The following is a 12852-nucleotide window of genomic DNA, read 5'->3' on the forward strand; positions in this document are numbered from 1 at the left end:
TGTGAAATCCAAAACACTTAGAAATTTAAAGTGTGTAGTATATTGCTAAGACTGATTCTTGATACGGTTGAATTTTTAAAGCAACCCAAGCCACATATGACCTCATTAATGCGAATAATTAATGTAAAATAAACTAGAATGTCAAAATTAAAAGTAAGTCATTCAACTAAATAGATCCTACTATCGCGTTATATATATATATATATATATATATATATATATATATATATATATATATATATATATATATATATATATATATATAAAAGAATTAAAAAAATTAATTTTACTTTACATATTTGAAATGTTTTGAAGCATTAAAAACATAAATATGTGTCAAAGTGAAAAATACTATCTTTTTCACAAGTGAAAACTAATTATATATAAACTTAATATTACTTCAGAGTTTAGCACACAATTCAATACTTGATACCAGATTAAGGTATTGAACTATATATTAACCTCTTAAACTAAATACCGAATTATTTGAGCCAATAATCTCTGCCAAGTTCTCAAAAAAAAGTTATTTCTAAAATTTCATAAAATTTTTAAACCAAACCAGAAAACTTATATTTACATTTTGTTCATATTCTTACTCATCCTTTATAAGAATTATCTTATTCATATAGTTTGTCTGGTAATGATAACAATAAATTTTATTCATAAATTACACATCAGCCGCTTTCCATCCTGATGGTCTAATCCTTGGAACTAGCACCACAGAATCTCTTGTTAAGATTTGGGATGTAGAAAGTCAGGTAAACAGTTTTCTTTTACTTTGTTTGAATTTAAATTTTAGTATTTACTGTTATTTGTGTTGATACCTTCTTTCATTGGTTGTAGGCAAATGTTGCTAGGTTCGATGGACATGCTCGTCAAGTAACTGCCATTTCATTTTTTGAGAATGGATACTTCTTGCTGTAGGTGAGAAATTGTTAACTGTAAAAATATGATATGATTGTTTGTAAGTATTCTTATTCTACTCTTAAATTCGGCAGAGTGCTGCTTATGATGGTGTTAAGCTTTGGGATCTACGAAAATTGAAGAACTTTAGGAATTTTGCTCCATATGATTCGGACACACCAACAATGGTATTCATCTTCAGTTGTCGATGGTCTTATGTAACCTATTTATGTACTAGTAAAGTTATACCCGTTTTAAAATGTCTTGATGTAATTATGTATTTTGCAGTGGAGTTCGACCATAGTGGATCTCTATTGGTGGCTCAAATATTTTTTTTAAAACTTGACTCAAATTATTCATTAAGTAGATATTTGATGATACGTTTCCAATGGAACAACATATTATAAAAGATATTTGGGAGGAGTGAGTTACATTTTTTTTAACTGTTTGTAGATGATTAGATGTTTAAATATAATATTTTGAGTTGAAGAATTATTTTATGTGTAATTACGTTATGTAAATATATTTAGGAATTTTGTTAAGTAAATATTACATTGAGAAACTATTTTGATGTTTTAATAATAGAAATAATATTGATTATTTTGCTTGTTATTGATTATTCAGACTATATTGTGGGTTCAGGTCTAGATATAGATAATATCACATACAAATTAAATATTATAAAAAGAAACGACACTTTTTATACCTGTTCTAGCATTAACAGGCATAGAAGTATTTTCTAAAAAATGTTTTTGTACCTGTTCTCATAAATCAGGTATAAAAAGTCATACTTTTATACTTGTTCTGCGAAAAGCGATACAGAAAATGACTTTTTATGCATACTTTAAAACAAGTATAAAAAGCATAAACTTTCTATATCTCCTATTTGTATACCTGCTTGACCACCAGTGTAAAAAGTCTTTTTTAACAAGTATAAAATGTCTTTTTTGGGATAGTGTCACCAACAACCTGACCCTCCACCATTTCTCTTTTAACTTCACCATCACCAACAACCTCACCTTCCACCATTTCTCTTGAATCATCACCTTCACATGAACATGAGCATCAACCCAATCAATCATTTTTCTTATTTCTAGTTCCATGGTATTATGAACCACATAGAGATGAACTTCATCATTTAACCTTGCAATGTTCAACATATGCATGGCACCATTATCATGAGTTAATAATTTTAACCTATCGGGGCCCACAGACTAACCTCCTCTACTATACCAAAGTTCTTTCACGTGAATATGACCTAAGTCTTTCACTGAAGCTACTATGCCAAAATAGCTCCACGTGTCTGGATCACAAGACCATTCTACTCTCTCTCCATCAAATTTTAACTTCCCATCCTTATCATCACTAACAAAATGTCCAGTATGGTGGACCACAACTTTAATAGGTTCACCATCCATATTAACAAGTTGCTTTTAATTCCTGTACATTATGGGGGGAATGATTATTATTACACTCACTCACTATCCAAACACTCATACAGACATGGGATAGGGGAACAAAGTAACATCCCCACTAAGGAAACACTCATAGACGATAGGGGACCACTACTTGTAAACAATTCGAAAAAAATAAATCGGGACCACATTGTCTACACAAACACAATTGAACATGCATAATGGGGACCACAAATCATTATAAATAGTCATACACAACAACACAAAAACTCATCCATAAACGAAGACGCACATGTTCGTAAAACCAAAAACCCATGAACGATTTATACGTCCAAACAGAAAACCAAACACGAAACGAAACTAACTAACCTTAACTCGCGTCAACTATCAGTTCGATTCTCTTCGTCTTGTCCAAGATTGCAGTTCCTCTTCGTCTTCGTCTCACACTGAGCAAATGAAATCCCTAATTCCAATATAAAATCCCTAATTCTCACACTGAAGAAATGAAATCCCTAATTCAATTAAAGTAAACAATAAACATTGTGCCACGTCAATCATTATTTATTTAAATAAAAAAATCCACATCAACATATAATACACATCAACACATTATATGTGCAACACGTCAGCTCAACTTAATGTCGTCTGGGACAACTTAACGGATAGGATAAAATTGACTCATTTTTACAAATATTATGATTCAATTGAGACAGTTTCAAATATGAAGACTCAAGTGATATTCTCATACAAATATGAGGACCATCCGAGGGTTTAAACCTAAATTTAACTAAGAGAAATAATTAATGATTTATTTTTTCCTGTGAACTCTTATGAAACAAGATTATCAAATATAATTTTAATATATGTTAAAAATGTCATTAGTTTTTTTTTGGACTTAAAAGTTCATAATATATTTTGTCATAGTAGAATAAAAATATTAATTATTTTTACATTATTTTTTATTTCATATTTTCTTTCACAATTTTGATTCCACCTAAAATTTACTTATATTTTTTTATTTTAATAAAAATTAAATTCATGCAAGATAGTTTGTCATCATTGATGTCCCCTACATATTTTAGGATGACAAATTCATTTTTAATTAAGACAATTAAAATAAACCCAAACTAATTTAATAGTTAATTTCCACCACGTATTACTGACTAAATTATTTTTACAAATTATTACAATTTTATAATTTTTGTTAAGATTTATGAAGTAGTTAAATTTAGTGATTAAATTAAGATTGAAAGTAAACAAAAGAGCATAATTGGAGAGTTCATCCATGTGATCAATCTCCCGCTGCAATGCAATGCAATGCGCATGCTTGTTCATCTCCCAACATCATCATTGACAAACCCTAATCCCTTACCAAAATGGTGAAAAAGGTCCCCGATTGGCTTAACAGCTCTCTCTGGTCCTCATCGCAGTCATCCTCTCCCCCATCCACCGCGGCCAGCCCCTTCCAACAGCCTTCGCGTCCTCTGCGCCACGCCGCCACCATCCCTTCCGAACCTCCTCCGCCTCCCGTCGTCCAAGATCCTCCACTGACGCAGATAATCGAAGATTCGCCAATCGAAGAACACGGCGACGTCTTTCCCTCAGGCTACGACGTCACTCGCCAGGCTCAATTGCTGGCCGAGGTTCGCTCGCTTTTGTAAAATGACAATGAACTTTCGTTGATTAATGTGTTTAACTTGAGTATTGATTCTGTGATGGTTTGATTTGGTTCAGTTGTCGAAGAAGGTGGTGGATATGAGCGAGTTGCGGAGTCGCGCGTGTCAAGGTATTCCTGATGCTGCTGGGATACGCTCTACTGTATGGAAGGTTAGGTCTCTTTCCCATTCTCTCTCTCTATATATATATTTTTAATTTTCTTCATCTTATTATTTTAATTTGTTTTTTTTCCTCAAAAGTAGTTATTGTCCATGAACTAATACTGTAAAGAACTTTAGTTTATCAGCTAATGATAACTAATTTTAAACATGACCTTTAAAATAGTATTTACATAAATGGAGCAAGCTTACCATATGTAATTTGCTATTAGACCATACATGCACTCCCTCACCATGAGAACTAATTTCAAATATGACCTTTAAAATAGTATTTACATAAACGGAGCAAGCTTACCATATTTAATTTGCCATCGGACACCCTTACCGAATCTTAGTTGAGAGAGTATCAGTGCATTTTAATTAGTTATCTGTCGTGTCTTGTGTGTGATGAGATTGATACTTGTTAAATCTAGTTTAAGTGTTTGTTTGATATGAGTAGGAGTGGAGTGAGTCTTGGATTGTCTTTTAATTTAAGAGAAAAAGGAAAAAGATAAATAATGTAAAAATATTGAGATTTTTAGGTTAATTAGATTTATTTAGGAAAAATGCAACAATGATTTCTCCACTAGGGACGTGTATTTTAGTTAACTAAGGAAATATGCGACCTACTGATTCCCATTTCATTCCAACCAAATATAGGTCAAGTGTGCTAAAGAGTAATGTTTTGGTTGGTGTGCTTTTTGTATGTGTGAATTGGATGTGAGATTATAAAACATTGTTGTAATTTATGCTTGTTGACATGTACAGCTTTTGCTTGGATATCTTCCGCCGGATAGAGGGCTTTGGTCATCTGAATTAGCAAAGAAGAGGTCCCAGTACAAGCAATTCAAAGACGAAATTTTGATGAATCCTGTAAGTTAGTTTGTTAGGGGAGATCTGATGCCTTTAACTATAACCTTGTTTTCTTTAAAAATGAGGGTTGAAGCTAAAAATATGACTTAGTTGTTGAACTAATGTTGTAGGACTAAGTAACTTTTCTTTGCATATTATCACATTTATTCTGTTGTCAAACTATGTCTTATAGAAGAGTGACAATTTTAAGGACTCTATTGTCATTGGTAAACTATATTAGAGAGTGACATTGAATTGAAACTATATATTTTTTAATACGACATGGATGCTTTATTTATTTCGAGAAAAATGAATCAATATACTAAATAGAGGGGATTTGATATCCTCGATCAATAAATATATTCTTAAGAAAGTGAAATTTAAGTTTAACTCAACCTCACAAAATTAGTTTGTAACGTGAAGCTTGGTACTACTTATATACTATAATTTAGCTTAATCTCTAATTGATGTGGGTTGTTTAACACACCTTCTCACGTTGAGTATTGGACATCAGTGCTGGAATTGAGGGAACTCGATAATGGGTGGCAAGAGACCCAAAAAACTTAATTAGGATAAGCTTTAAGTGATACTATTTTAAAAAGGTAAAATTTATGCCTAACTCAGTCCTATAAAATAGACTTGTAAAGTGATATTTGCATTCAATCATATATTATACATTAATTGATGTGGGTTGTTTAACACCTTCTCACGTCGGGTATTGGACATGAGGGAACTAGATAGAGAGTGGCATGTGACCCAAAAAACTTATGAAGATAAGCTCTGAGTGATACTATTTTAAAAAGGTATACTTTATGACTAACTTAGCTTTACAAAATTGACTTGTAAAGTGATGTTAGCACTAATTTATACATTATAAATTAGTCACATCTTAAAAATGTGGGGTTTAAGCTTAATCAATCCTACAAAATTGGCTTGTAAAGTGAAGTTTGCATCCATTTCCATACTATAATTTGGCTTTATCTTGAGGATTAGACATCTCAAGTTTGGGACTAGGGGAACTTAATAATGGGTGACATGAGACCTAAGAAACTTGACTAGGATAACCTTTTAATAACTCTTATACCAATTTAAAATTGTGGAATTTAAGCCTAACTCAATCTTAGAAAACTAACTGAGGGTTTGCATATACTTTATACTATATCTAATCAATGTGGGCTCTTTAACATATATGATACTGAAATAAATAAAAATGTTCTTAATAATTATATATATATATATATATATATATATATATATACTTAAAGAATTAGAGGAGAAACTAAAATTTTATTATGTCTTCATCATAACCTAATACATCACTAATCATACTTATACAAGAGATAGGAACAGTAAATCAGAAAAGAACAAAAACAGAAGGCTCCTAAAGAGCCTACAACTAAAATACATTACATTTCAACACTCTCCCTCAAGCTGAAGCATATAAATCATATGCACCAAGCTTGGAACATATGAATTGAATTCTAGCCCCCCTTAGAGATTTGGTCAGCATGTTTCCGAGTTGTTCATTAGAGTTGACAAATTTAGTAACAAGTTCCTTGGACAACAACTTCTTTCTAATAAAATGACAGTCAATTTCTATGTGTTTTGTTCTCTCATGAAACATTGGATTGGAGGAAATGTGAAGGGTTGCTTGATTGTCACAATACAGTTTCATTTGCTCATTTTCACAAAATTTCAATTCTTGAAGAAGTTGTCTAATTCACACAAGTTCTCATTTAGTTAGAGCCATAGATCGGTATTTAGCTTCAACACTACATCGAGCAACACCATTTTTATATTACTTTTCCAAGATACAAGGTTCCCTCCAAGTAAAACACAATATCCTATAGTAGATCTTCGATCAATTGGACTACCAGCCCAATGTGTATCACAGTATCCTTCGATCTGAGTGTTTCCCTTGTTCTCATACAACAGTCCCTGTCCTGGGCTTCCTTTTATGTATATGAGAATGCGAATTACTGCATTCCAATGATGAACATGTGGATTTGCATAAATTGACTCACAATCCCTACTGGATAAGAAAGATCAGGTCTTGTTATGGTACGATAAATGAGTTTTTCAACTAGCCTTCTATATCTCTCTGGGTCTGAGAAAGGTTCACCTTGATCTCTTATTAACTTTTGATTTGGGTCCATAGGACTATCAATTGGCTTGCAATTTGTCAGACCTGTTTCCTCTAAAATGTCAAGAGCATATTTCCTTTGTGAAATGATGACACCTTTTGATTGTGCCACTTCAATACCAAGAAAATATTTTAGACAACCCAGATCTTTGGTCTGAAAGTGGTTGAACAGATGATTCTTTAACTGAGTAATTCTAATGATGTCATTCCCTGTAATAACAATATCATCAACATACACCATGAGATAAACACATTTGTCAGGAGAAGAGTGACCATAAAACACTGAATGATCTGTCTAAAATTTTGTACCACCCGACTAAATTTACCAAACCAAGCTCGAGGTGAACAACATAATTTACAAACTAACCCAGACTCCCCCTGAGCAACAAATCCAGGAGGTTGATCCATGTATATCTTCTCTTCTAGATCATCATGAATAAAGGCATTTTTAATGTCTAACTGGTAAAGAGGCCATTGACGAATGGTCACCATAGCAAGAAAAATACGAACCGTACTGGTTTTAGCCACAGGAGAAAAGGTATCACAATATCAAGGCCGTAAACTTGAGTATATCCGTTTGTTATCAGACTAGCTTTGAGACGATCAATTTTATCAGTAGGACCAACTTTAATAACATAGATCCATTGCAACCAATAGGCTTCTTACCAGGAGGAAGAGGGACAAGGTCTCAAGTGCCATTGTGTTCAAGTGCCTACATTTCATCAACCATGGCTTGTCGCCATCCAGGATGACCAAATGCCTGATGAATATTAGTAGGAATCTTAGTGGAAGATAATGAGGAAACAAAAGAGAAATATGGAGGAGACAAACGATGATAACTCACAAAATTATAAACAGGATAAGGATTACGAGTAAAGCGAATACTTCCGAAGGGCAATGGGCCAATTATCATCTGAGTCAATAGAAGGTGAAGAGGATGAAGGATCTGTTGAAATGTAATATGTTTTTAGATATAGGCTCTGTAGGAGCCTACTGTTTACTGTTTATTGTTGATTACTGTTTTTCATTATTGTATAAGTATGTGTTTAGTGTGAAGATAATAATATGAAAGAAAGAGAGTTTCTTTCTCTTAATTCTCCAAAATGGTATCAAGAGCCAAGCACCGGGGCTCTCTTCTGTAGACGCCATCAACCACCAGTCGCTGCCGTCGCCGCCGTTGCCGCCGCCGCCGTCGCCGCCGCCGCCGCCGGTACCCCATTTTCTCAGGAAAATTTAGGGGTTTTGTGCGCCTCCGTGAGCGCGACCCAACCCTGGTGGTCGCCGTCCCTGCATCGCCATCACGCGCCGTCACGCGCCGCCGCAGCCCGCCAGATCTCGCGCGCGTACTGTTCACGCGCCGCCCTACGCTGGTCGGAATTTCACCGCGCATCTAGGGTTCCGCTCGCCTCACTCTCCTGAGCCTATATCTGACCTTACTTCCCTGTTTCAGTGGGTGTAATTGATACCTAGGGTTTTCTCTCTCCCAATAGTTGAATATCTCTCCAAGTCTGGTTCATTTTCCGATCTGTAATGGCATCTACTGCAATTAATTCCTCTCTATCTGCAACTCCTATCATCACATCTGCAAAACTCAACTGGAAAAATTATTTATCTTGGTCTTCTGCTGTGGAATTATGGTTTCTTGGTCAAGGACACCATGATCATCTAGAACAAGATATCTCTATGGTTCCAGATGAAGAAAAATCTCAATGGCAAAAATTGGATTTTCAGTTATGCGCAATTTTATGGCAGTCAGTGGAGCAAGAGGTTTTAGATATCTTGAGACCCTATAAAACATGTTCATCATTCTGGAAAAGGGCAGAAGATATTTTTGCTAATGATGTACAACGTCTTTTTGATGCAACCCAAAGAGTAGCTTCTCTAAAACAAGTCAACCATGACATGGTTTCTCATATAGCAAAGGCTCGGGCTGCTGTAGAAGAATTAAAGAACTTCTTTGTAGCTGATTCATTAGAAGGGATCAATAAAAAGCTTGACAAGTTTTACATGGTCCTAATTCTGAGAAGCTTACACTCCGATTATGATCATGTACGTGATCAAGTTTTAGCTGGTGATCAAATCCCTTCAATGGATGGTTTGGTTACTCGACTTCTTCGAGTACCTCCATTGGTGAAAGATGAGAATTCAATCGATGTTATTGGAACATCAGCTATGATAATGCCACAAGGAAGAGGAGTGCCACAAGGAAGAGGAGGAGGCAGAAGCAACCGAGGACGTGGTGGTCGTAGCATACGTCCTCCTCCTCAATGCACATACTGTAAGAAACTAGGCCATACTCGAGACAAATGTTATGTTCTACATGGATATCCAGACAAAGTTGCTCATGTGTCTAAATCTGGTGATCTAGAATCCAGAATTTCAAGTGAAGAATATGAAGAATTTTTACGTTACAAGTCTGGAAAACCGTCTAATCTTGGCCAATCCTCTGTCATGACTAGTGTGCCTACAGCCAGCTTATCTCAATCTGTGGAAGGTCATAATCCATGGATTCTGGACTCAGGTGCCTCAGACCATATCTCTGGTAACATTCCTTCATTTTCTTCATTGTCTTCTCCAAGAATTCCTCATCTCATTACCGTTGCCAATGGATCAAAAGTGAAATCTCAGGGAATTGGAACAGTTTCCTTATCTCCTTCACTAAGTTTAAATTCTGTGTTATATGTTCCCAATTGTCCATACAATTTAATCTCTTTGAGTCAGTTGACTCGTACCTTAAATTGTTCCATAACCTTTACGGCCAATTCTTTTGTTATACAGGAACATGGGACAGGTCGTCTGATTGGAGAAGGACATGAGTCTCAAGGACTTTATTTTTTAAAACCTCATTCCTCAGTTTCCTGCTTTACCACTTCATCCCCCAAACTTCTGCATGATCGTCTAGGCCATCCAAGTTTGTTCAAGTTGAAGATGATGGTTCCAAGTCTCAAAAACATCCAAGTCTTAGATTGTGAATCTTGTCAATTAGGAAAACATGTTAGATCTTCCTATCCTAAAAGATCTGAGACACAGTGTGATTTTCCTTTTTCAATAATTCATTCAGATATTTGGGGACCAAGTCGTGTTACTTCATTTGGTTTTAATTATTTTGTAACCTTTATTGATGAATTCTCTCGATGTACTTGGGTTTATTTAATGAAAGAGAGATCTGAACTTTTGTCCATATTCAAGTCCTTTTTTATTGAAATTAAGAACCAATTTGGGAAGACAATTAAAATTCTTCGAAGTGATAATGCTAAGGAATACTTCTCTCTAGCATTTTCTTCATTCTTATCTTCCCAAGGAATTTTACACCAGTCAACCTGTCCTCACACTCCACAACAAAATGGCATTGCAGAAAGAAAGAATAGACATCTCATTGAAACTGCACGTTCCTTAATGTTGAATACTAATGTTCCTGTACATCATTGGGGCGATGCAGTCCTCACTGCCTGTTTTCTTATCAATAGGATGCCTTCTTCCTCTCTTAATAATAAAATTCCTCACTCTGTCATTTTTCCCAACGACACTTTATACCATGTTTCCCCACGTGTATTTGGGTGTATGTGTTTTGTTCATAATGTTTCTCCAGGTCTTGATAAGCTCTCAGCAAAAGCTATCAAATGTGTTTTCTTAGGATACTCTCGTCTTCAGAAAGGGTATAGATGTTATTCTCCCTCCACAAAGAGATATTATATGTCAGCTGATGTCACATTCTTTGAGGATACACCTTTTTTTTCTTCCTCCATGGAGGATCGTTCCTCTGTTCAACAAATGTTTCCTTTACCAACATGTGATCCTCTAATTATTCCTGATTCTGTACCTCAAAATCAAAATCCAAATAACATTGTTCCTCCACCTCTTATCACATATCAACGTCGAACCCAATCTCGAACTCCTAACACTAACGATCCTCGAGACTCAGATCCTTCTGCATCAGATCCTCAGACCATGGATCCTTCATCATCCTCACCTTCTACTGATTCAGATGATAACTGGCCCATTGCCCTTCGTAAAGGTATTCGTTCTACTCGCAATCCATATCCTATTTATAATTTTGTGAGTTATCATAACTTATCTCCTACATATTTCTCCTTTGTTTCCTCATTATCATCAACTAAGGTTCCTAATAATATTCATGAGGCACTTGTTCATTCTGGATGGCGACAAGCCATGGTTGATGAGATGAAGGCACTTGAACACAATGGCACTTGGGATCTTGTCCCTCTTCCTCCTGATAAGAAGCCTGTTGGTTGTAGATGGATTTATACTGTTAAAGTTGGTCCTACTGGTAAAATTGATCGCCTTAAAGCTCGACTGGTAGCTAAGGGCTATACTCAAGTTTATGGCCAAGACTATTGTGATACTTTTTCTCCTGTGGCTAAAACCAGTACCGTTCGTATTTTTCTTGCTATGGCTGCCATTCGTCATTGGCCTCTTTATCAGTTAGACATTAAAAATGCCTTCCTTCATGGTGATCTGGAAGAGGAGATATACATGGAGCAACCTCCTGGATTTGTTGCTCAGGGGGAGTCTGGATTAGTTTGTAAGTTGCGTCGTTCCCTTTATGGCTTAAAGCAATCACCTCGAGCTTGGTTTGGTAAATTTAGTCAGGTGGTGCAAAAATTTGGACTGAAACGTTGTGAGGCGGATCATTCAGTGTTTTATGGTCACTATTCTCCTGACAAATGTGTTTATCTCATGGTGTATGTTGATGATATTGTTATTACAGGGAATGACATCACTAGAATTAATCAGTTAAAGAATCATCTGTTCAATCACTTTCAAACTAAAGATCTGGGTCGTCTAAAATATTTTCTTGGTATTGAAGTGGCACAGTCAAAAGAAGGTGTCATCATTTCACAAAGGAAATATGCTCTTGACATTTTAGAGGAAACAGGTCTGACAAATTGCAAGCCCATTGACAATCCCATGGACCCAAATCAAAAGTTAATGACAGATCAGGGTGAACCTTTCTCAGACCCAGAGAGATATAGAAGACTAGTTGGAAAACTCATTTATCTTACCATAACAAGACCTGATCTTTCTTATCCAGTTGGAGTTGTGAGTCAATTTATGCAAAATCCACATGTTGATCATTGGAATGCAGTACTTCGCATTCTCAGATACATAAAAGGAAGTCCAGGACAGGGACTATTGTATGAGAACAAGGGAAACACTCGGATCGAAGGATATTGCGATGCAGATTGGGCTGGTAGTCCAATTGATCGAAGATCTACTACAGGATATTGTGTTTTACTTGGTGGGAACCTTGTATCTTGGAAAAGTAAGAAACAAAACGTTGTTGCTCGATCTAGTGCTGAAGCTGAATACCGATCTATGGCTCTGACTACATGTGAACTTGTGTGGATTAAACAACTTCTTCAAGAATTGAAGTTTTGTGAAAATGAGCAAATGAAACTGTACTGTGACAATCAAGCAGCTCTACACATTTCCTCCAATCCTGTGTTTCATGAGAGGACGAAACACATAGAAATTGACTGTCATTTTATTAGAGAGAAGTTGTTGTCAAAGGAACTGGTTACTGAATTTGTCAATTCTAATGAACAACTCGGAGACATGTTGACCAAATCTCTAAGGGGGCCTAGAATTCAATTCATATGTTCCAAGCTTGGGGCATATGACTTATATGCTCCAGCTTGAGGGGGAGTGTTGAAATGTAATATGTTTTTAGATATAGGCTCTGTAGGAGCCTACTGTTTACTGT

The 12852-nt window shown here is 35.5% G+C and overlaps 1 protein-coding gene across 1 annotated transcript in view; it reads left to right on the forward strand.

Annotated features, from left to right (window-relative positions):
- Window positions 1-3570: 3570 nt before the first annotated feature.
- Window positions 3571-12852, forward strand: part of LOC124832832 (uncharacterized) — a 42822-nt gene continuing 33540 nt past the window's right edge. Inside the window, exons 1-3 of the mRNA XM_047307146.2 lie at window positions 3571-3961; window positions 4053-4145; window positions 4901-5005. Of these exons, the coding sequence (XP_047163102.1) occupies window positions 3695-3961; window positions 4053-4145; window positions 4901-5005 (465 nt within the window). The 5' untranslated portion in view covers window positions 3571-3694. The remainder of the gene's footprint in view (window positions 3962-4052; window positions 4146-4900; window positions 5006-12852) is intronic.

Source organism: Vigna umbellata, chromosome 1, assembly GCF_029865625.1.
Source record: "Vigna umbellata cultivar VRB3 chromosome 1, Vumbellata_1.0, whole genome shotgun sequence".
Classification (NCBI taxonomy): domain Eukaryota; kingdom Viridiplantae; phylum Streptophyta; class Magnoliopsida; order Fabales; family Fabaceae; genus Vigna; species Vigna umbellata.